This window comes from Vigna angularis, chromosome 9 (genome assembly GCF_016808095.1).
Source record: "Vigna angularis cultivar LongXiaoDou No.4 chromosome 9, ASM1680809v1, whole genome shotgun sequence".
Taxonomy (NCBI): Eukaryota; Viridiplantae; Streptophyta; class Magnoliopsida; order Fabales; family Fabaceae; genus Vigna; species Vigna angularis.
This window is the reverse complement of record NC_068978.1, coordinates 23,904,329-23,930,965: the sequence shown is the minus strand read 5'-3', so window position 1 is coordinate 23,930,965 and position 26,637 is coordinate 23,904,329. Positions and strand designations below refer to the sequence as shown.

The 26,637-nt window shown below is 30.7% G+C and overlaps 2 protein-coding genes across 3 annotated transcripts; one reads left to right on the top strand and one right to left on the bottom strand.

Moving 5' to 3' along the window:
- The first annotated feature begins 1,325 nt into the window (after positions 1 to 1,325).
- On the top strand, positions 1,326 to 2,387 carry LOC108347054 (heme-binding-like protein At3g10130, chloroplastic). Its single transcript, XM_017586168.2, has one exon. It carries the CDS (start codon positions 1,433 to 1,435, stop codon positions 2,225 to 2,227), a length of 795 nt encoding a protein of 264 aa, XP_017441657.1. The 5' UTR covers positions 1,326 to 1,432; the 3' UTR covers positions 2,228 to 2,387.
- A 545-nt stretch (positions 2,388 to 2,932) lies between these two features.
- On the bottom strand, positions 2,933 to 5,231 carry LOC108347025 (protein transport protein yos1). 2 transcript variants are annotated; one of them, XM_017586126.2, is made up of 2 exons: positions 5,060 to 5,231; positions 2,933 to 3,339 (listed from the first exon to the last, which is right to left on the bottom strand). In XM_017586126.2, exon 2 carries the CDS (start codon positions 3,330 to 3,332, stop codon positions 3,099 to 3,101), a length of 234 nt encoding a protein of 77 aa, XP_017441615.1. In that variant the 5' UTR covers positions 3,333 to 3,339; positions 5,060 to 5,231; the 3' UTR covers positions 2,933 to 3,098. The 2 variants fall into 2 exon arrangements, with proteins under 2 accessions (XP_017441615.1, XP_052724352.1); XM_052868392.1 differs by lacking the exon at positions 5,060 to 5,231 and adding an exon at positions 4,374 to 5,042.
- Positions 5,232 to 26,637: the final 21,406 nt, after the last annotated feature.

Below are 26,637 nucleotides of genomic sequence, written 5' to 3'. Positions count from 1 at the left end.
GTTACGAGACACATTATTAACTTAGCACATGATAAATTTTTTATTTTAAAAAGATTAAAAGAATTTAAAAATTAAAAGAATTTAAAAATTAAAAAAATTAAAAGAATTAAAAAATGAAAAAAATCACGGACAAATGATATCTCTTTAATATTGTAAGGATAGTACCTCTTTAATATTGTTAGGATAGTACTAACGTTAATTGTATTATTGCATTAAAATTTTTAAAATAAAAATCAAATTACACATAAAAAATAAAAGAAACCTATTTAAATTCTTTTATTGAAAACAAAAGACATAATTTACCCTTATATTCATTAACTAACTATTTAGTTTCCATGATTTATAAAGAACTGTCCATATTGAGCATTATTAAACAACAGCCAAAAATAATGGTATTGTATAATTATAAAAATCAATAAAAATTAAAATATTTATATTGTTATTTTTACATATATTTATTTTATTGTAATTTTACTTTTATTCTGTGATAATTATTTGTATTGTAATAAATGTTATATTAAATTTTTAAACGGTTGCTTCGTTACTGTTTTTCCATTGTGAATATCACTAAAAAAATTTGTTACTACATTTTTGTGTTTACAAATTTTTTTTACTATTACAAACATTAACTTGTTATTGCCTGTATGTTGCGTAAGATATTACCTACACTAATGAAGAATTAGATTTACAATACATATATGGTATAATACCAAAAGGCAAGATCTAAAAAACCAATCTTGTATGTAAAATATGAACATAATCATATTTGAAGAAAAAAAAAATTCTTAACTTGAAAAAAAATTCAAACTTTTCTTCTTGCAGCTATTACAGATAAAATACAACATATGGATGGTAAATGTCCATAACGTTGCACTATATCTGAAAAAAAAAGTCCAATTATAAAGTTAAAAATAAGAATATAATCGTGTTTAAATAACAAAATCAAAACTTGTGATAGACGTTAAACTTGGTTATTAATCATACATGAGTAAGTGACCAATGTTATTAAACATGATATCAAAATATTTTCTGTTAATTAAATTATGTATTAAAAGGGAATCAAAATGATTTCATTTTGAAAATTTTAAAATGTTAAATTTTCTTTTGGAAAAGAAAATTTATTGTTTTAACCTAAGTGTTTTAAAAGTAGAGTTTAAAATTAGTGAAAAATATTTAAACTTAAATTCCTTAATAATAAAAGACGTAATATATTTAAATTACTGTTGACTTTCATTTTTAGACGACCAATTAAATGTACCAATAAATACATATTTAACTTAGAGAACATAAAAAACCTTCAAAACCTTAAAAAAATTGACTGTGGACAAACCGTGGCCACAATTGCAGACTATCGTAGCAGAATCGCAACCATTAATTTTGGCGAGCAAAATTCCAAATGTGTTAACCCCTTTCGAAAGAAACTCGAAGAAACATGTCCCTTACGCGAATAATCAAGAGTTCAAATGCCTCCATCACATGCTGCTCTTCATTATATATACGATCCAATGCCATACCCTATCATCATCATCATCATCATCATCATCCAAATCACTCGTTGCTATTTCCAAAGTCTCAGCATACCCCTTTTCACTCTTTCTCCTTCATGGGTTTAGTATTTGGAAAAATCAGCGTGGAGACCCCAAAATACGAAGTGATCAAATCCACAAGCGAGTACGAAATCCGCAAATATGCACCCTGTGTAGTGGCAGAAGTCACATATGACCCATCACAGTTCAAGGAAAATAAAGATGGTGGCTTTATGGTTTTGGCCAATTACATTGGTGCTTTGGGGAAACCCCAGAACACAAAGCCTGAAAAGATTGCCATGACTGCACCAGTTATAACCATGGACAGTGGTGGGGGTGGTGAGAAGATTGCTATGACAGCGCCAGTTGTGACAAAAGATGGCGGTGGTGAAGATGGGAAGAAGAACAAGATGGTGACTATGCAGTTTATTTTGCCAGCTCTGTATGGGAAAGCTGAGGAGGCACCTAAACCTACTGATGAGAGGGTTGTGATAAGAGAAGAGGGTGAGAGGAAATATGGGGTGGTGAAGTTTGGAGGTGTGGCATCAGAAGAAGTGGTGAAGGAGAAGGTGGAGAAGCTGAAGGTGAGTTTGGAGACTGATGGGTTTAAGGTGGTTGGGGATTACTTGTTGGCCAGGTACAACCCACCTTGGACAATTCCTATGTTTAGGACTAATGAGGTTATGATCCCAGTTGAATGAATTTGGAGGGCTACATACATAGAATTCAGTTTTTCTTTTTATCCGTTTGTTATGCTGTTAAGTTTTACTGGTGATGTGAAGTTTAGAATATGTTGTAGTCTTACCTTGTTTCAATTAAATACACAGAATAAATGTTTTATATGTGCTGGTTTTTTGGTCATGTCTTTTGTTGTCTGGTTGTTTATGATTTTGGTCACCGTGATTGCGCTTTAAAATGCAATTATGATCCAAGCAGATACCTTTCCCAATGATAAAACCCTGTTTGAAGAATGGATTTCAGTGACTTAACCATTAGTTTTGATATCACTATGAGATTTTTTTTAGAGAGACACTCAAAATTCAGTACCAATGAGTTATATAAGAAACCAGATTACCATTTTCAACCAAAAAGCTTAAGACAATAAACTTATAGATCCTTTTATCTCTTTTTCATTTTTATCCAATGAAAAACTTTTAACTCACCTTAAACTCTTGGCACATTCAAACTAATTTCACACTAACTCTTGCATGCTTCCACACGTGTTAGAAGAACAAAATTGCTTGAAGAGATGGAAAATGAGTTTTTTGCAACCATAGAATCACTTCAAAAAAATAAACTTGTATTATAAAGAAAAAAAGAGAAGAAATGTAAAATAGCATTTGAGCAATCTATGCTAGCTTAGTTATTTATATGCCACGTGTTAATAGGACCAAAAGAAATCAGAATTTCAAAGGGAATTGAGAATGATAATCAAGACAGATTCAATACTTAACTGATACAACTGATTTACTCTGTTCATTATACATCAGAATTGAACTTATACGATTGCAAATGTTAACAGAACACAAAATGTACATATCATGCACAGAGCTTCAATGCCACTCTATTATGTTATCCAGAGACCAGCTTCACAATTATAAAGATAGCGTTGAAGAGAATTAGAGGAAGTCTCAAGAATTGACAAGCATATATGAGTCCTACTATTTGCCCTTTAAGAGAACTCCTCCTAGGCCCTGTCATTTCTGCCAAAGTCCATCCTCTTGGAGCAAGGAACCGCTCCTCATTCAAAATTGCCAATGCATTTGCAAAGAGCAAAACGCCTTCTAAAAAAGTCCAGAAACCCATTTTCTGCCTGAAACACAAAGGGTGTGCATCTTAGTACTCAGATGAAAGCTTCCTCACAAATTCAGCACTATTTTTCACACAAGAATCAGTTAAAGAAATTCAAATATCAGTGGGGAATGTCTTTTCACACAAAGACATGTTTCTTCCCTCCACACAATCTTCTATTTCCTTCAAGTATTAGATTGCAAAAAATCTCACATTTACATGCTATAGCAAATTACTTACTTACCAACATATGCTCATTTTACAAAAGAACCCAGAATATTGAGAAAATGCAAGCTATATTTCTTGAGCTGCTTATGCTTCATAATTGTTTGGTATAATCTAATATGCACAAACCAGAAGAACAACAACCAAATCTGATATGCACAATGGAACAACCCAAAAAGCCAAATCATGGAGAACAATATATATTGTAGAACCCCAGAAAACATAATAGATACGTAGCCCCACAAGGGCTAAACTTTCACTCTAGTTTAGTCTTGTTCTTCCACAGTTGAAATCACTGCAAAACGTATACGAATTAAAATATAAACCTGATTCTAGTCTGCAATAGCACAAGATACTACTGCACCATGTCATAAAATCACTACAAAGGTTTTGTATGACATGATGGTTAAAAATAATACAGGTCGGGGCGAGGGAAGATGGTGACAAGAAAATCTCAGTAACTTCTGGTTGCCTTCAATACCTTTAAGAAGTTAATCATACAAAACAGAGTTTATCAATAACATTCTTGATCCTCAAACATAACCAATTAAGAGTAAGAAGTTGATTTTTGTACATGAAGGTTGCCGAGATAGTATCGTATGAAGGCTGCAGTGTTATCAACTAATCATGAAATTAAATCACCATTATGCTTAAATAACACTGAAACCATGATTAAGAAACATCTGGACCTCTGTTAAAAATCCGCCGAGGAAAAAATCTATTAGATTACCATACATAGGTGAGTATTTCAAAATGAAACTACAAATAGATTTTCGAAAAAGAATTTATCTAGAGATACATCACTAATCACTAATGAAACCTGAATCTTACCCACAAAACGGAGTGATGATGCCTCCAACCCAAATGTGTATTCGTAATCAACTTTCTTACTTCTAATAAATGTGTATTCCCAACACTTCTCTCATTTACACACTTATAAAACTGAATCTCCCCTCAAATTAACTTGAGTAACTACGCATCTTCGCAGTAAACAGAGAAAACTTAGAAAACTGAATACCGAAAAGAATGAAGAGCGAAAAGATCGAATTTAAAGAAAGATAAGACCCAGAGGTATTATTAACTAATAAGAAAGTGATTTTACAGGTTCAATCCGTCCTTGATCATTCCACACAAGATTCTTCACTGACAATCAAAGTTAAAGGCCAAACAATAAGTTTTACTTCCAACTTTGAACACAAGTTTGTTTTCCTAGCAACAACTACACATTGGTTTAACACAAATCTCTTTCGGGAGAAAATCAGAGAGAACATTCCATGGTTACTAACACTCTGTAAACCGATGGCACAACCAAATCTCGCATGCAAACAAAAACATATAAAATTGTAATCTCAGTTGAACAATAACAGTATGCACAATATCAAATGAATGTTATGTTAACCCCAAAACTAAAATAATCTCAATCCAATCAAGAAGTAAAACAAACTAAAAAACCACAGCACTGAATTTTCTAGCGAAAAGAGAAAGAACGAATATGCAGAGATGAGTTCCTTACTCACCTGAGAAGCAAAAATAGAAAGAACAACGACCCACGACGTCTCGAGTCTGAAAACCGGTTCGTAAGAAAGAAATCTCTAGAAGACGATCATAGGACTTTCCGAAAACTTATCTAACGGAGCAGAATGGTCGTGGCTAACACGTTACCGTGAGAAACTGAAAACCAGCCGTTGGATCAGAAGCCTAGATAGCAATAACTGAAACACCCGCACTCTATCATTCTCTGTAAAGTAAGTTTCATCGTACTCGGTACTGTACTCATTAGTACGAGTAATCAATAACTTGCGTATTTGAGTGGTATTTTGAATTTTAAAAATTAATTTTGTAGTAAGTAACATCACAAAATTTATTCTCACCAATTTTTTAACAAAATATTCTTTTAAAAGGCTTTGTAAAATTTATTTTTAGGCTACTCAGAATATGTGTAGACTAACAAAACTTAATTTTATTTTAGTTTGTACTGAATACAACTTATGGTTTTAAAGTCATTTAGTAGAGATTAAATATTTTAATTTAGATAAAACTATAAATGGAGATAGAAGGTCTGGATTCAAAATTCTCATGTTCAAAGTGCTTAAAAGATGGAAGAGCTCCAAATCGAACATTGTGAGAAATTGAAAACTGAGTTTATTTTTAATATAACCACGCTATTAAGGCTCCATTATCGATTTTAACTCTAAATTTTTTTATTGGTATAGTCATCTTGTAATAATTTACTTAAACTCTTGATATTTTGAGAGAGAGTGAATAAATGAGTTTAAAGAAAGTAAACTTTATATTATTTTTTATTTAAATATTATTTTAAGTTTTACTTTTATTGAATTTTTTCAATGTGATTTTAATTTTTTTTAATCAAGTTTTAATTTTTGTCAATTTAATCTTTCTTTTTTAACACCATTTAAATTATTAATCACATATGAACAAGGATCTATGTGTGAGATGTTAGTGATGACATCAAGAGTTAGAGATTAAGTATTGATGATCAAAGTTTAAGGATCGATGATCGAAGATAAAATAATTCATTATGATTGAATTGTTTAAATTAGAGGATTAGAAATCATATTGTTATTACTACTATGTATGAAATGTTTGATTATGGTTGATATAATCAGAAGGTATGTATCTTGTTGTGTGTTTAATTATTGTTGGTATAATAAGAAGGTATGTATCTTGTTGGGTGTTTGATTATGGTTGATATAATCAGTATGTATGTATCTTGTTGTTATGATTGTTTTATCGTTAACTTATCTCATACATGTTTGTGTTTGTGAATGAAATTATGAATGATGATCGTACGTGAGCAAATAATGTTACAGATGTTTCAGAGGCATGATTGATTCAAGAGAGGATGAAGAATAACATGAGATTCATTTAAAGTTATTTGGTTTTACAAGTTGAGACAATATGATTCGAGTATTTCCTTCGTTATTTTATTACTCTAAATAATGTAATTGGATAAGGTTTTCTTTAAGTACGTTTTCGTGCAATGATAAATTCTGAGTTTTACCGATTATTAATAACATATGACATCTCAGAAATCGGGGTGTTATAGTGCTAGGTTTACTTTTACACTAATTATTTTTTCTTACTACCACCTTTCAAGATATTTATTTTTCTTAAGTCTTGCAATCATTTCCTCAAATTATCTTCTAAATAATCCAATATCTTTTAAGATATATTTAATTGATTTGGAGACCTAAAAACAATTGAAAGATCTTTCATAGATTCAAAAAGATTTAACAGATATTATCTTTTGATATATACTGATATAGTTAAATAAGGAAATTATTTAAAAATATCAAATAAAATATCTAATGATATATTTTTCCCTAATTATCTTTTATCATAAACATTTATCAATTATAACAAAAAAATTTGTAGAAAAAAATAGAGAAAACTACAAGGTCCATTTTTTATTATCTATTCCTTCTTCTTAGCTTAGCCAAAGTTTTTCACTTTTTCATATTTTTCTTGTCTTCTTCCTACCATGCTTAACTTGACTTATTGTAGTATTGATTATTTGTTATTTTTGGTTTTAAATTATATTATTTTAATATTTTTTTAAATTCTATATTTTTAAAGTGTACTGTTTTTACCAGAGTTCAATAGTGTTTATTAAGTCAATCTATTTAAAAATGTAGTAATATCTTTTAGTTATCAAATAATATAAATATTTATAAAGTAATTTTATTTGAAATTTTAATTATTTATATTTATAAAATGATGAATGTTTCGGTAGAATAGTTGAGGCCGAGATATGGGTGTGATGAATCACCTCCGCTCCTTCCAGTTGTGCAATTACTGTCGCGTCTCCTTCCTGTGTAGAGCTCTTTGAGGGAAAATGGGTTGGGTACCTGCAAAGGCACTCCGACGCTCAAGTCAGAAAAAATGATTGATCGAACCTTTTTCAGTTCAAACGAAGAAGAAAATCAATATTCTCTTTCTTAATTTCTCTCAAGGAAAAACGTACCTTTTTTCCTTCCGTCTTTTCATATTTATCCTAACAATTAAAATAAATCGTTTACCTAAAAATCCGGCTGGTTAGAGAAGTTGACTATCTGGAAAACACAATCGTTATGTCGTGCTTGATACTGGGTCAGTTGACTCCGTGATTTGCGACGTTATAGCCGGATACTTCCAACCGCTTGTTCCTTAACTTCTTAGGATTAATATGTCAATTTTGACTAAAATTAACCGATCGTTCTTTAGTTCAATCAACAGACGATCGTTAGACAACGATCGCTTATGATGATTGATGCCAAGGGCGTCGATGACAAACATAGGATGTCTCTAAACGATCGTTCCACCTAATAGGTGGACGATCGTTTAGAAACGACCATAAAATAGCTTGCCACTGTTTATCTTCAGTGGTCGCCTGGGTTATCAATCGATTGGCTCAGGTAACCTACCATACAATGATAATAATAATAATAATAAGTTGATAAAATAAAAAATTAAATAATTAATCCTAAAACATTTTATAGATAAAAATTTTGATAAGTCAAAAGATAGATAAAAACCTTGGAGGTTGTTAAATAAGGAAAAACCTTAATGAAAATGGATATAAAAATTGACGAATACGTGTGAAATTGGGAATCTATATTATAAATTGGAATCTTTTTGGATTTCCCTCTTCCTTTTAAGTCTATAAGACTCTCTCTCACAATATCTAATAATATTTTCTTAATTTTCTCTTTCTAAACTTTCATTTTGAAGGATAAAAGGTTGTGATATGTCTATTTGATTGTGATTCTCATAGTCCCCTAGTATTTGATTTGATTCAATTGTTTTTTTTTGGAATCGATTTTTGTTGAACGCATTCAGAGAGATGACTTGTGTGAGGGGTAATGTTCCTGAGGCTCTTATTGCCTTCACTGTGGATCGATATCTATATTGCAACAAATTCTTTCAAATGTGCACCACCTTTCGCAACAAAGCTTCGACACTCTTTGTCGATTCACCTGCAAACGAGGTTACTCGCATTAATCTTTCAGTCTTTTTGTTGTTATCATTTTTTTTTAATTTCTGACAAATGAATCAGCATTCTTAATTTTTCACTTTTCACGTTCTTAACTTTTGCTGAGTTTGGAGGGAATTGTGGACCAATATATATTTACTAAGAAACAGAACATACTATTAGATAAACAAAATGTCATGTTGATGTAGGAGAAACACAAGATACAAATGTTATTGCAAGATCTAAAGAATGTTTTGGACACTTTCAATGCAAGATCATCACCCTTGTCCAATGTCGCAACCATAATACAAAATTGTGTTGTTCCAGTAGACACTTTTTTAGTTGTTAATGAATTAAAATATAGTTTTGTTATTTTTTATTTATTTGAGTTTTTCCATCTTTAACCTATTGATTTAATTTTTTTCTACTTTTTTTTAGTTGTGTCTACTAGCACCAATTTTTCTATGCAAAACACGGTGACACCTACATTCATGGATAATATAAACTTGTCATAATCTTTGCTTCACCAAAAGAGAAAGATACTTCAATAATAAATGGTTGTAAATTTGCAAAGAAACATCGTGGTAGACCATCTTGTCAAAGCGGCGTAGCAAAATGGTTAATGCGTTTAACAAACCAAGAGGGGAGTGAATTGGTTTCTTATCGCAAATCGTTCTTTAAATAAATTTTCTCGTAAATAAAAATTCCTTTAAACAATTTAAATAAATTTAAAGAGTAAGGAAGAGAGAAAATTGCACAGGTAATTTTTATCCTGGTTCAGATCATAGAGATCCTACATCTAGTTGTTAATCTCAACTGAGAATTAACGTTTTACTAGCACAAACCAACAAACTGTTACAATCACAAAGAAAATAAAAAAGTTGAATGTTAGAACACCTCTCTTGTTACCCCAAGAGATGAAAGTCATTTCCCCTGTAACGCACAAGGGATGAACACGTCCTATGAATCTTCACAAAGGATGAACACCTCCTTCGAAGGCTTTCAACTCAGCAACAACAACAACACTTAATCACACTCCCTGTGAAAGTTCTCGCTCTATGCCAACAGCTGTAGGTAGGGACAACACACACATGCACATATAGATCTCCACACTAGTAAGATATTGTCCGCTTTGGGCCAAGCCCTCACGAATTTGCTTTTGGTACCACTTCAAAAGGCCTCTTACCAATAGAGGTATCTTATATGTATATAAACCCAAGTCCATCTCTTACTTTGTTCGATGTGGGACTTTGTTTGTACCCAACAACAACAACATCACTCAATCACACTCCCTGTGAAAGTTCGCGCTCTATGCCAACACGCAAAGTTCTCAAAGCCACAACACAAGGGTTCAACCAACCCTAAAACACTTATCACCGCACACTGCAGATAAGATTTTCCGAAATACACTTATTTTTTATATTGTATTTCGTATTTTAAAATAACAGTCCCAATCTCATTTATAGAGATCTCACTCAAGGATACCTCCAAAAATCCGTTGTCAACTAATTAACGTGTGATAATCAATTACCCAATTATGGTAATTGATAATGCTTAAAAATTCTCATAATTGCTCATGATAATCAATTATGGCAAGTCATAATTGATTAGTGATAATTGATTATTATAATTTGATAATTGATTATCTTGAGTATAAAATGACATTTTCTGATTTAAAATAAATTTTAACGTAACATAAGACAAACAATACATAGAATCGAATATAAACTGCATCCTATACATAAATCTACTAAATTATAAAAGCTTTAGTATAAAAACAGGTCTTCTTGAAGATCTTCCAACAATAAGTGCACTCGAGACTTGACTTTGAGACATCATCAAAATTTCTGTCCTTCAACTTTATGCTAACACATCTCGTAAGAAAAATCAAGTCCAAGGTATATAACTCTTTATTCTGCTATAAAAAGTATGCACCATTTTCATATCCAATCAATTACTTTTTTACATACTTTAACCTCATTGCTAGGTATAAACACATTGCTACCATATCCTAGTAACAAAGTAGATTCTGGATCCTCTTCAGTAACTACTCAGTCAATGGTGGGGAATTATGCTCTCATTGGATCAAAAATTTCAACAAATTTAGTTTCCTAAACACTCCCCAATTCCAGTCAATGTGATACACACTTGCCTGTACCTTCTCATATATCTGAGCTCATTGAGATTTCTCCTGCTACAACAAGTAATGGGGAGGCCATTGTCCCTTGTTACAATGTAATTTCAACTAATAGAGTTATGGTTCAACTTGTAAAACAAGCAGTTTACAAAGAAGACAATCATGTCATTTCTCCCATTCAGCCATATAGTGATCAAACAAATAAGGTGGATGCCAACCAGACAAGTACAAGGACATTGGACAAGCCATTTCTGAATGAGATTCCCACTTCTGAGCCTGACTAGGACAAAGACATTTGGGTAAACCTTGATTTTTCAAACATAGGATTAGATAACTGGTCCAAAATTGATTTTTCATACATTGAAGGAGACAACTCATCCACTAAATGTTAAGAGATATAGAAATTGTGAATCAAAATGTTCGTGAATCAAAATGTTTTTGACTCTTGAAGGGTAATGTTCCTGAGGCTCTGATTGCCTTCATTGTGGATCGATATCTATATCGCAACCAAGTCTTTCAAACGCGCACCACTTTCGCAACGAAGCTTCGACACTCTCTGTCGATTCACATGCAAACAAGGTTACCCTAGTACAAAAATCGCGTACAACGTCGAATATTTTGGGCTTTTAACGGCAAATTTGCGAATGATGTCATACCAAGAGACATTAAATTAACGTCGAATTTTGTTAATATACGACATTAACTTAACGTTGAATTTTGTTAATATTCGACGTTAATCATTTTTTTTTTGTGGTTTTTAATTAATTCGGATCCTTTTTTACAACTCTACGAGACCTGAAAAGCAAAAAAACAATAAATTTCAGTGTTTGGTATTTTATAAAGCATGAACTATGGACGTGTAGTGTAGTATCAACAGTAAACAATAATAACCAACAACAAACAATTTCAATCAAATAACAACAACAAACAAGTTCAACTAAACAACAACAACAAACAAGTTCAACAAAAAAACAACAAACAAGTTCAACTAATAAGTTCTTCAAAACGAAAACAAAAACGAAAACTAACCTTCAAAAGGTGGGTTCGTCAGAATAAAGTTTCGTCATAGTGAAAGAGAAAGCAGAATGCGCCTATGAAAGACAAGAGCACGAAAATAATCGGTTAAACAAACAAAAATCATACATAAAGTAATTAATTAACATGCATTTGTATCAAATGAAAGAAAGATTACATGTGATGCTCATCAAACTTCGTTCGAGAAAAGTTTGAGAAGAGAAGAGGGTATCGCGCGCTAAGATAAAATGAATGAATTTTCAATCTCCCGCTCAAATTTTTATTGAATTCACTAACATTTTGACAGTCGAATTTAAAAGTCATTCGATGTTTTATATCATTTTACATCAAATTACAATTCTAAACGACGTTTAATAATTGCATTTATTTACAAAAATGACATTACACATTTTTAAAGTTGGTTATTCAATGGTTGGACGTTGAACACGTGACGTTATACATTGTTTTTGTACTAGTGTTACTCGCGTTAATCTTTCAGTCTTTTTGTTGTTATCATTTTTTTTTAATTTCTGACAAATGAATCAGCATTGTTAATTTTTCACTTTTCTTGTCAGTTTTTGTTTTCTTCATATTAAAGAATTTGTTGAGTTTGGAGGGAATTGTGGAACAATATATATTTACTAAGAAACAAAACATATTGTTAGATAAACAAAATGCAATATTGATGTAAGAGAAACACAAAATACGAATTTTATTACAAGATTTGCATCATGTTTTGGACAATTTCAATGCAAGATCATCACCATTGTCGAATCTCACAGCCATAATTCAAAATTGTGTTGTTCTAGGTAGACACTTTTTTAGTTGTTAATGAATTAAAATATAGTTTTCTTATTTTTTATTTATTTGAGTTTTTCCGTCTTTAACCTATTGATTTAATTTTTTCTACTTTTTTTAGTTGTGTCGACTAACACCGATTTTCTTATGCAAAACACGGTGACACCTACATTCATGGATAATATAAATTTGTCATCATCTTTGTTTCACCAGAAGGAGAATAGATACTTCAACAATAGATTCTTGTAAAGTTGCAAAGACACCTCGTCGTAGACCATCTCATAAGAAAAATCAAGTCCAAGGTACATAATTCTTTATTTTTCTGTAAAAAGTATATACCACTTTCATATGCAATCAATTACTTTTTTACATACTTTAACCTCATTTCTAGGTATAAACACATTGCTACCATCTCCTAGTAACAAAGTAGATTCTGAATCCTCTTCAGTAACTACTCAGTCATTGGATCACAAATTATGCTCTTATTGGATAACAAATTTCAACAAATTCAGTTTCCGAAACACTCCCCGATTCAAGTCAATGTGATACACTCTTGCCTCTACCTTCTTGTATATCCCAACTCACTGAGATTTCTCCTACTACAACAAGTAATGGTGAAGCCATTGTCCCTTGTTACATTGTAATTTCAACCAATAGAGTTATGGTTCAACTTGTAAAACAAATCGTTTACAAAAAAGACAATCATGTTATTTCCCCAATTCAGCCATATAGTAATCAAACAAATAAGATTGGATCCAACCAGACAAAGGCATGGACATTAGACAAGCCATTTCTGAATGAGATTCCAACTTCTGAGCCTAACAAGGACAGAGACATTAGGAAAACCCTTATTTTCAAACGTAGGAATAGATAACTGGTCCAAAATTGATTTTTCAAACATTAAAACAGACAAGTCATCCACTAAATGTTAAGAGATATAGAAATTGTGAATCAAAATGTTCGTGAATCAAAATGTTTTTGACTCTTGAGGGATAATGTTCCTGAGTCTCTAAATATGTTCATTGTGGATTAATATCTATAACACAACCAATTCTTTCAAACGCACACCACCTTTCGCAATGAAGCTTCGACACTCCTGGTCGATTCACCTGCAAACGAGGTTACTCACATTAATCTTTCAGTCTTTTTGTTATTATATTTTTTTTTTAATTTCTGACAAATGAATCAGCGTTCTTAATTTTTCACTTTTCTCGTCATTTGTTGTTTTCTTGGTATTAAAGACTTTGCTGAGTTTGGAGGGAATTGTGGACCAATATATATTTACTAAGAAATAGAACATACTATTAGATAAACAAAATGTCATGTTGATGCAAGAGAAACACAAAATACTATTGTTATTGCATGATCAGCAGAATGTTTTGGACAATTTCAATGCAAGATCATCACCCATGTCCAATGTCGCAGCCATAATACAAAATTGTGTTGTTGCAACTAGACACTTTTTTAGTTGTTAATGAATTAAAATATAGTTATGTTATTTTTTATTTATTTGAGTTTTGCCATCTTTAGACTATTGATTTAATTTTTTCTACTTTTTTTTAGTTGTATCTACTATCACCGATTTCCCTATGGAAAACATGGTGACACCTACATTCATAGATAATATAAACTTGTCATCATCTTTGCTTCACCAAAAGAGAAAAAATACTTCAACAATAGATGCTAGTAAAGTTGCAAAGAAACCTCGTGGTAGACCATCTCTTAAGAAAAATCAAGTCCAAGGTATATAATTCTTTATTCTTCTATAAAAATATGCACCGTTTTCATATGCAATTAATTACTTTTTTACATACTCTAACCTCATTTCTAGGTATAAACACATTACTACCATCATCCAGTAACAAAGTAAAGTTCAGATCCTCTTCAGTAAGTACTCAGTCATTGGCAGGGAATTATGCTCTCATTGGATCACATATTTAAACTAATTCAGTTTCTGAAACACTCCCCACTTCATGTCATTGTGATACACACTTGCCTCTTCCATTGAGCCATATACTGATCAAAAAAATAAGGCGGATGCCAACCAAACAAGTACAGGGACAATGGACAAGCCATTTCTGAATGAGATTCCCACTTCTGAGCTTGACAAGAACAGAGACATTTGGGCAAACCTTGATTTTTCAAACGTAGGAATAGATAACTGGGCCAAAATTTATTTTTCAAACATTGAAAGAGACAACTCATCCACTAAATGTTAAGAGATATAGATATTGTGAATCAAAATTTTCGTGAATCAAAATGTTTTTGACTCCTCAGGGGTAATGTTCCTGAGGCTCAGATTGCCTTCATTGTGGATCGATATCTACATCGCAACCAATTCTTTCAAACGTGCACCACCTTTTGACAACGAAGCTTCGACACTCTTTGTCTGTTCACCTACAAATGAGGTTACTCGCGTTAATCTTTTAGTCTTTTTGTTGTTATAATTTTTTTTAATTTCTAACAAATGAATCAACATTCTTAATTTTTCACTTTTCTTGTCAATTTTTGTTTCCATCGTATTAAAGAATTTGCTGAGTTTGGAGGGAATTTCGGACCAATTTATATTTACTAAGAAACAAAACATATTTTTAGATAAACAAAATGTCATGTTGATGCAAGAGAAACACAAAATACTATTCTTATTGCATGATCAGCAGAATGTTTTGGACAATTTCAATGCAAGATCATCACCCTTGTCCAATGTCGCAGCCATAATACAAAATTGTGGTTCTCCAGGTAGACACTTTTTTAGTTTTTAATGAATTAAAATATAGTTTTGTTATGTTTTATTTATTTGAGTTTTTCCATCTTCAACTTATTGATTTAATTTTTCTACTTTTTTTTAGTTATGTTTACTAGCATCGATTTTCCTACGCAAAACACGATGACACCTACATGCATCGATATTATAAATTTGTCATTATCTTTGCTTCACCAAAAGAGAAAAGATACTTCAACAATAGATGGTTGTAAAGTTGCAAAGAAACCTTGTGGTAGACCATCTCGTACAAAAATCAACTCCAACGTATACAATTCATTATTCTTCTCTAAAAAGTAAGCACCATTTTCATATGCAATCAATTTCTTTGTACATACTTTAACTTCATTTCTAGGTATAAACACATTACCTCCATCTTCTAGTAATAAAGTAAAGTTCAAATCCTCTTCAGTAAGTACTTAAACATTGGTAGGAAATTATAATCTTATTGGATCACAAATTTCAACTAATTAAGTTTCCAGAACACTCCCCAATTCAAGTCATTGTGATACACACTTGCCTCTACCTACTCATATATCCCAGCTCACTGAGATTTCTCCTGCTACAACAAGTAATAAGGAGGCCATTGTCCCTGGTTACAATGTAATTTACACCAATAGAGTTATGGTTCAACCTATAAAACAAATGGTTTACAAAGAAGACAATCATGTTATTTCTCATTTTCAGCCATATAGTGATCACACAAATTACGCGGATGCCAACCAGACAAGTACAAGGACATTAGACATGCCATTTTCGAATGAGATTTCTACTTCTAAGCCTGACAAGGAGAGAGACATTTGGGATAACCTTGATTTTTCAAACATAGGATTGGATAACTGGTCCAAAATTGATTTTTCAAACATTGAAGGAGACAAGTCATCCACTAAATGTTAAGAGATATAGAAATTGTGAATCAAAATGTTTTTGACTCTTGTGTTCCCGAGGTTCTCATTGCCTTCATTGTGGATCGATATCTATATCGCAACCAATTCTTTCAAACATGCACCACCTTTCGCAATGAAGCTTTGACTATCGATTCACCTGCAAACGAGGTTAATCGCGTTAATCTTTCAGTCTTTTTGTTGTTATCATTATTTTTAATTTTTGACAAATGAATCAGCGTTTTTAATTTTTCACTTTTCTCGTCAATTTTTGTTTTCTTTGTATTGAACAATTTGCTGAGTTTGGAGAGAATTGTGGACCAATATATATTTACTAAGAAACACAACATATTTTTAGATAAACAAAATGTCATGTTGATGCAAGAGAAACACAAAATAAAAATGTTATTGCAAGATCTTCAGAATGTTTTGGAAAGTTTCAATGCAAGATCATCACCCTTGCCCAATGTCGCAGCCATAATACAAAACTGTGTTGTTCCAGGTAGACAATTGTTTAGTTGTTAATGAATTAAAATATAGTTTTGTTATTTTTTATTTATTTGAGTTTTTCCATCTTTAACATATTGATTTAATTTTTTCTACTTATTTTTAGTTGCGTTTATTATCACCGATTTTTCTATGCAAAACACGGTGACTCCTACATTCATGGATAATATAAACTTGTCATCTTCTTTGCTTCACCAAAAGAGAAAAGATACTTCAACAATAGATGCTTGTAAAGTTGCAAAGAAACCTCGTGGTATAGCATCTCGTAAGAAAAATCAAGTCCAAGGTATATAATTCCTTATTATTCTAAAGAAAGTATGCACCGTTTTCATATGTAATGAATTACTTTTTTACATACTTTAACCACATTTCTAGGTATAAACACATTACTACCACCTCATATTAACAAACTAGATTCTAGATCCTCTTCAATAACTACTCAATCATTAAGAGGGAATTATGTTGTCATTGGATCATAGATTTCAACTAATTTAGTTTCCGGAAAACTTCCCACTTCAAGTCATTGTCATACACACTTGCCTCTACCTTCTCATATATCCCAACTCACTGAGATTTCTCCAGCTACAACAAGTGATGGGGAGGCCATTGTCCCTTGTTACAATGTAATTTCTACCAATAGAGTTATAGTTCAACCTGTAAAACAAATGGTTTACAAAGAAGACAATCATGTTATTTATTCAATTGAGGCATATAGTGATCAAACAAATAAGACAAGTATAGAGACATTGGACAAGGCATTTCTGAATGAGATTCCCACTTCTGGGCCTAACAAGGATAGAGACATTTGGGCAAACCTTGATTTTGATTTTTTAAACATAGGATTAGATAGCTAATCCAAATTAATTTTTCAAACATTGAAACAGACAAGTCATCCACTAAATGTTAAGAGATATAGAAATTGTGAATCAAAATGTTTTTGACTCTTGAGGGGTAATGTTCCTGAGGCTCTAAATATCTTCATTGTGGATCAATATCTATAACGCAACAAATTCTTTCAAACGCGCACCACCTTTCGCAACGAAGCTTCGACACTCTTGGTCGATTCACCTGCAAACGAGGTTACTCGCGTTAATCTTTCAATCTTTTTTATTATTATAATTTTTTTTTAATTTCGGGCAAATGAATCAGCGTTCTTAATTTTTCACTTTTCTCGTCAGTTTTTGTGTTCTTGGTATTAAAGAATTTGCTGAGTTTGGAAGGAATTGTGGACCAATATATATTTACTAAGAAACAAAACATACTGTTAGATAAACAAATTTTTTGTTGATGCAAGAGAAACACAAAATACTATTGTTATTGCATGATCAACAGAATGTTTTGGACAATTTCAATGCAAGATCATCACCTTTGTCCAACGTCGGAGCCATAATGAAAAATTGTGTTGTTCGAAGCAGACACTTTTTTAGTTGTTAATGAATTAAAATATAGTTTTGTTATTTTTTATATATTTGAGTTTTTCCATCTTCAACTTATTGATTTAATTTTTTCCACTTTTTTTAGTTGTGTCTACTAGCACCGATTTTCCTATGGTCCAAGGTATACAATTCTTTATTCTTCTATAAAAAGTATGGACCGTTCTCATAGGCAATAAATTACTTTTTTACATACGTTTACCTCATTTCTAGGTATAAACACATTGCTACCATCTCCTAGTAACAAAGTAGATTTCGGATCCTCTTCAGTAACTACTCAGTCATTGGTAGGGATTTATGTGCCCATTAAATCACAAATTTCAACTAATTTAGTGTCCAGAACACTCCCAATTCAAGTCAATGTGATACACACTTGCCTCTACCTTCTCATATATCCCAGCTCACTTAGATTTCTCCTGTTACAACAAGTAATGGGGAGGCCATTGTCCCTTGTTACAATGTAATTTCAACCAATAGAGTTATGGTTCAACTTGTAAAACAAACGATTTACAAAGAAGACAATCATGTTATTTGTTCTATTAAGCCATATAGTGATTAAACAAATAAGGCAGATGCCAACCAGACAAGTATAGGGACATTGGACAAGCCATTTCTATATGAGATTCCCACTTCTGGGCCTGACAAGGACAAAGACATTTGGGCAAACCTTGAATTTTCAAACATAGGATTGGATAACTGGTCCAAAATTGATTTTTCAAACATTGAAGGAGACAACTCATCTACTAAATGTTAAGAGATATAGAAATTGTGAATCAAAATATTTTTGACTCCTAAGGGGTAATGTTCCTAAGGCCCTGATTGCCTTCATCGTGTATGGATGTCTATATCGCAACCAATTCTTTCAAACGCGAACAACCTTTTGCAACGAAGCTTCGACACTCTTTGTCGATTCACCTACAAACGAGGTTACTCGCGTTAATCTTTCAGTCTTTTTGTTGTTATCATTTTTTTATATTTTTGACAGATGAATCAACGTTCTTAATTTTTCACTTTTCTCGCAAATTTTTGTTTTCTTGGTGTTAAAGAATTTGCTGAGTCTCGAGGGAATTGTGGACCAATATATATTTACGAATAAACAGAACATACTGTTAGATAAATAAAATGTCATGTTGATGCAAGAGAAATACAAAATACAAATGTTATTGCAAGATCTCCAAAATGTTTTAGACAGTTTCAATGCAAGAACATCTCCCTTGTCCAATGTCATAGCCATAATACAAAATTGTGTCGTTCCAGGTAGACACTCTTTTAGTTGTTAATGAATTAAACTATAGTTTTATTATTTTTTATTTATTTGAGCTTTTCCATCTTTAACCTATTTGTTTAATTTTTTCTACTTTTTTTTAGTTGTGTCTAGTAACACCGATTTTCCTATGCAAAACATGGTCACACCTACATTCATGGATAATATAAACTTGTGATCATCTTTGCTTCACCAAAAAAGAAAAGATACTTCAAGAATAGATGGTTGTAAAGTTGTAATGAAACCTCGTGGTAGACCATAGAAGACAATCATGTTATTTCTCCCATTGAGTCATATATTGGTCAAACAAATAAGGCAGATGCGAACCAGACAAGGACAGGGACATTGGACAAGCCATTTTTGAGTGAGATTCCTACTTCTAAGTCTGACAAGGACAAAGACATTTGGGAAAACCTGTATTTTTTAAACATAAGATTGGATAACGGGTTCAAAATTGATTTTTCAAACCTTGAACAAGACAACTCATCTACTAAATGTTAAGAGATATAGAAATTGTTAATCAAAATGTTTTTGAGCAACCAACTTAGGTGTATATTTTAATTTCAAATATTTTTGTAATTTAGTGTTTCCATCTCCATTCTTTTGACAGAGTGGAGCTTCACTTGCTTTTAATGGGATTTGCAGGTTTTTAATGAGAACAAGTCAATGTAAACCATCCATTTGAGATAGTGTAGTGAAAGTTTATCTTAATAAATAAAGTTTTTCAGATTCCATTGTCAAAGCGTTGGGTTGTGTATTGTTGTTTTCTTTCAATAATAAAACTAGAGTTTACTTTCTCTAGTGTGAGTTTGATTACTGTGATGGTACAAATCTTACTAAGTTTCATTATTATATTGATATTTAAGATAAAACATACATTTACATGCTGTCAGTATTCTTTTGTTCATTATGTTTAATTTTTATTATTATAAGCTAAAAATTTATATAAAAAAAGAAAAAAGTATATGTAAATTAAATAAAAATTAAGTAATTAAAAAGTAAACCACGAACTTTATAAAATGTAAAAAAAAAACAAAATTAAAATTAAACTTAATTTTACATTTTGTTGATAAACATTGTCATCTTAAAGATATGAAAGGTTTCTTTTAGAGTTGCAACATGTATTAAGAAACAATGCTATTTTGACATTTAATAAATTCATATATAGTTGAGATTCATTATTTTATGGTTCTCTTTATTTTTTACTATTACAAAACATTAGTTTTTCTAGTAACACAAACTCTTAAAAACAGACTGTAAAGTGGTTATTTTAGTGAAAAAAAAATCATCTTCCTTAATTAAGATCTAACATTTTTCTTCCATTTTCCAAATATCCAAGTGTTATTTTATTCGTCAGATGGTTATTAGTTACTGCAGCACTAAAAATAATACATTTTTATATTGATTGTTATATTGGTATTTAAGATGAAACATACATTTACTTGTTTTCAATTCACTATTCTTTTGTTCAATTGTTTGATTTAATATTTTTAACTAAATTCATTAATTTGGTCTTCCTTACATGGTTTGACTCTGACGTGAATTAGATCAGAAAAATCTACAAAATTTAAAAAAAATTTCAACAAAATAAATTTATAGGACCAAAATATTTACAAAAACTATTGAACCAGAACTAACCCATGAATTTCTTTTTAAACAAAATGTTCATTTTAAATAAATAAAATTTTAATTATTATTATATATCAGTTGAATTATATTTATTATCATTAAAATTTTGTAAATAAAAGTCGTAATTTGTTATATCAATAAATTTCTATTTTTAATTTGTTAACATAATTTCAAGAGTCATAATAAATTTAATATTCAATTATATTTATTATGTTACTGTATTAAAGACATTAAATGTGTGGGTGTCTATTGAAATAATTTAATTCATTATGGAATATAGGATTGGTTTAGTGATAAAAATTAGAAAGAGATAGAAGATGTTTTGGGTTCAACTTTTTCCATCAATATTTAAAAACTGTAAGGTTAGTTTGAAGGTCAGGGATGGTGAGAGAGGAACTAAATTTGTCAACAAAAAAAGTCAATAGTATTTTTTAATTTTTTAATTTATTAGTTTAATCTTATTTTTTATAAATTAAAATATCTATAATTCTATTTTTTTAAATTATGAAACCAAACACATTTGAGCATGTAAAATTGAAAAAATAAAGAATATTTTTAAAAAGTAAAAAATAACAAAATTAAGGATAACTAAAAATTACAAAGTACATATATCTGTATCGTTACATAAAATAGATACGTACCTTTTTTCTTGTCATTTTTAATTAAATAATTGTACCTTTTAATAAATAAAAATAATTTTTTTATTTAATAAAATCAATAATTGAACATCTTTTACTAAAAAAGAGTACATTATTGTCGTATTTAAAATTGCCCACTCAAATTTTTTCAACATTATTACAATTTTTTTAAATTATATTATTTTAATATTTTTTAAAAACGTATACTTTTGAAAGTTTACTATTTTTACCAGAGTTCAATACTATTTTTACCAGAGTTCAACAGTGTTTATTAAGTCAATCTATTTGAAAACGTAGTAAGTTGATATATAAATGACGATAATAATAAATAAGTTGATAAAATAAAAAATATTAAATAATTAATTCTAAAACATTTTATAGATAATTTTTTTTATTTGTTATTCTAACAGTTGTACTAAGCTTTACTTCTACAATATTTTTTATTTTATTTTAAACTATGACACTTATAACTACCACCTTTCTAGATATTTATTTTTCCTAAGTCTTACAATCTTTTTCTAAACAATCTAATACTTTTAAGATATATTTAATGGATTTGGAGACCTAAAATCAGTTGAGAAAATCTTTTAGATTCAAAAAAATTTAACAAATATTATTTTTTGATATTTACTGATATAGTTAAATAAGATACTTATTTCAAAGTGTCAAATAAAATATCTAATGATATATTTTCTCCTAATTATCTTTTATCATAAATATTTATCAATTGATCTTTTTGTAGAAAAAATAGAGAAAACCAGGTCCAATTTTTATTGTTTATTCCTTCTTCTAGGCTTAGTCATTATTTTTCACTTTTTCATATTTTTCTTGCCTTCTTCGTGCTTGACTTGGCTTCTTGTGATTTTAATTATTTGTTACTTTTTATTTTAAATTATACTATTTTAATATTTTTTTAAAATTGTATATTTTGAAAGTGTATTATTTTTACCCGAGTTCAACCGTGTTTATTAAGTGAATCAATTTAAAAATATAGTAATATCTTTTAGTTCTCAAATAATGAAAATATTTGTAAAGTAATTTTATTTAAAATGTTAATTATTTATATTTATAAAATGATAATAATAATAATAATAATAATAAGTTGATAAAATAAAAAAATATTAAATAATTAATCCTAAAACATTTTATAGATAAAATTTTGATTAGTCATAAGATAGATAAAAATCTAGGAGATTGTTAAATAGGGAAATCTTAATTAAAATGGATATAAATATTGAGGAATACGTGTGAAATTGGAAAGAGATTATTCTTAATACTATAAATTTGAATCTTTTTTGATTTCCTTCTTCCTTTTAAGTCCATCAAACTTTCTCTCACAATAGCAAATAATATTTTCTTATTTTTCTCTTTCTAAAGTTTCATTTAGAAGGATAAAAGGTTGTGATTTTGTATATTTGATCGTGATTATGAGAGTCCCTTGATATTTGATTGGATTCAGTGGTTTTCTCTGGAATCGATTTTTGTTGAACGTATTCAAACAAATGACTTGTGCGAGGGGTAATGTTCCTAAAGCTCTGATTGCCTTCATTGTGGATCGATATCTATATTGCAACCAATTCTTTCAAACGTGCGACACCTTCACCTTTCGCAACGAAGCTTCGACACACTTTGTCGATTCACCTGCAAACGAGGTTACTCGCATTAACCTTTCAGTCTTTTTGTTGTTATAATTTATTTTTTTAATTTTTGACAAATGAATCAACATTCTTAATTTTTCACTTTTTTCGTCAATTTTTCTTTCTTGATGTCAAAGAATTTGCTGAGTTTGGAGGGGATTGTGGACCAGTATATAATTATGAAGAAACATAACATACTTCTATATAAACAAAATGTCATGTTGATGCAAGAGAAATATGAAATACAAATGTTGTTGCAAAATATGCTAAATGTTTTGGACAATTTCAAATGCAAGATCATCATCGTTGTCCAATGCCACAACCATAATACAAAATTATGTTGTTCCAGGTAAACACTTTTTTTAGTTGTTAATGAATTAAAATATGGTTTTATTGAATTTTTTTCATTTGAGTTTTTTCCATCTTTAACCTATTGATTTAATTATTTTTACCTTTTTTAGTTGGGTCTACCAACATCAATTTTCCTATGCAAAACTCGGTGACACCTACATTCATGGATAATATAAACTTGTCATCATTTATGATAAGAATGCTTCACCAAAAGAGAAAAGATACTTCAACAATAGATGGTTGTAAAGTTGAAAAGAAAGCACGTGGTAGACCATCTCATAGGAAAAATCAAGTCCAAGGTATATAATTCTTTATTCTTCTATAAAAAGTATGCACCATTTTCATATGCAATCAATTACTTTTTTACATACATTAACCTCATTTCTAGGTATAAACACATTGCTACCATCTCCTAGTAACAAAGTAGATTCCAAATCCTCTTTAGTAAGTACTCAGTCATTGGTAGGGAATTATGCTTTCATTGGATCACATATTTCAACTAATTAAGTTTATGGAACACTCCCTACTTCAAGTCATTGTGATACACACTTGCCTCTACCTTCTCATATATCCCAGCTCACTGAGATTTCTCCTGCTACAACAAGTAATGGGGAGGCCATTGTCTCTTGTTACAATGTAATTTCAACCAATAGAGTTATGTGTTAGCAAAATGATGAAGATGAAGTTTTGATGATATCTAAATCAAGTCAAGAACAACCAAGACTCATGAAGAATGATTTTTGAAGACTTGTAACTTTTGTAATAACTGTATGAACATAGGAAATTAGTGGTTTTATGTATGCATTCAAAAGTGATGTAAAAATGAACCAAGAGCAAAAACTGTGCAGTGCTAATCGATTAACCAGGGAAGGTAATCGATTAGCAGTAATCGATTAACAAAGGTCAATAATCGATTGTTCCAGAGACAAATGGAGAAGCACAGCAATGCATGCTAATCGATTAACAAGGGTATCTAATCGATTAGCGTTAATCGATTAACGAAGGCTGTTAATCGATTAACCAAGTGACCGTTTGAAAAACTAGTCGTTTTTGAGCCGTTGGACTATCCGTTGTTTTGTCTTTTAGTGACTAATCGATTACCCACTTAAGTTAATCGATTAACACAGTCAGAAAGGCTGAAAACGAAAAATGGAAGAGCCTTTGGATGAGTTTATAAATAGACTCTCATTTCCTCTCAAGATTAACTAGAAAAACTCTTCCCTTGTGCTCAAATACTCAGAAACTCTTGAGAATTGTGTGCTCTTGCTCAGCTAAGGAAACTCTGTCTGTAGAGTTGGTGAAATACTGCTACGGTGATAGAGGAATAGCTGGTTCATCCTTGGTGTGTCTAAGGAAGTGTTCGGAAGAGGAAGTCATCCTTCGTGAAGTATTCGGAGGAAGTGTTTCATCCTTTGTGAAGATTCAAAGGAGGTGTTGTCTCATCTCTTGTGGCATCAAGAGAGGTGTTTTCTGAACTTTTACAAATTGTATCTTTGTGATTGTAGTTTGTAATTGTTTTGTGATTAGTAAATTGTTTATCTTGTTTTGAGATAAGCGACTGGACGTAGGATTGGTAAGATCCGAACCAAGATAAAATCATCTGTGCAAATTTCTCTCAACTTTACTCTATTTAATTGTTATCATTAATTGCTAAGTAAGTTTAATTGAGTAGAAATTTTTAAGGCACACGTTTTTAGTAAGAACCAATTCACCCCTCCTCTTGGTTTGTTGTTCCACGCTAACCCATCCGCTGCAGCCGCTCTGACATTATGATTCAACCTGTAAACAAATGGTTTACAAAGAAGATAATCATGTTGATTCTTCCGTTGACCCATATAGTGATCAAACAAATAAGGCGAATGCCAACCAGACAAGTACAGGGACATTGGACAAGCCATATCTTATTGAGATTCCCACTCCTGAGCTTGACAAGGACAGATAAATTTTTGCAAACCTTGATTTTTCAAACTTAGGATTGGATAACTAGTCCAAAATTTATTTTTCAAACATTGAAGCAGACAACTCATCCCCTAAATGTTAAGAGATATAGAAATTATGAATCAAAATGTTCGTGAATCAAAATGTTTTTGACTCCTGAGGGGTAATGTTCCTGAGGCTCTGATTGCCTTCATTGTGGATCGATATTTATATCCCAACCAATTCTTTCAAATGCGCGCCGCGTTTCGCAACGAAGCTTTCACACTCTTTCTCGATTCACCTGCAAACGAGATCACTTGCGCTAATCTTTCAGACTTTTTTTTATTATAATTTTTTTTTTAATTTTTGACAAATGAATCAACATTCTTAATTTTTCACTTTGTTCGTCAATTTTTTTTTCTTGATGTCAAAGAATTTGCTGAGTTTAGAGGGGATTATGGACCAGTATATAATTACGAAGAAACATAACATACTTCTATATAAACAAAATGTCATGTTGATGCAAGAGAAATATGAAATACAAATGTTGTTGCTAAATCTGCTAAATGTTTTGGACAGTTTGAAATGCAAGATCATCACCCTTGTCCAATGCCACAACCATAATACAAAATTATGTTATTCCAGGTAGACACTTTTTTTAGTTGTTAATGAATTAAAATATGGTTTTATTGATTTTTTTTTTCATTTGAGTTTTTTCCATCTTTAACCTATTGATTTAATTATTTTTACTTTTTTTAGTTGGGTCTACCAACATCAATTTTCCTATGCAAAACTCGGTGACACCTACATTCATGGATAATATAAACTTGTCATCATTTATGATAAGAATGCTTCACCAAAAGGGAAAAGATACTTCAACAATAGATGGTTGTAAAGTTACAAAGAAAGCACATGGTAGACCATCTTGTAGGGAAAATCAAGTCCAAGGTATATAATTCTTTATTCTTCTATAAAAAGTATGCACCATTTTCATATGCAATCAATTAATTTTTTACATACATTAACCTCATTTCTAGGTATAAACACATTGCTACCATCTCCTAGTAACAAAGTAGATTCCAGATCCTCTTCAGTAAGTACTCAGTCATTGGTAGGGAATTATGCTCTCTTTGGATCACAAGTTTCAACTAAT

Bases quoted from the DNA above. Each gene is read 5' to 3' on its own strand.
- LOC108347025 (XM_017586126.2), bottom strand. From the start codon at position 3,332: ATGGGTTTCTGGACTTTTTTAGAAGGCGTTTTGCTCTTTGCAAATGCA.
- LOC108347054 (XM_017586168.2), top strand. From the start codon at position 1,433: ATGTCCCTTACGCGAATAATCAAGAGTTCAAATGCCTCCATCACATGC.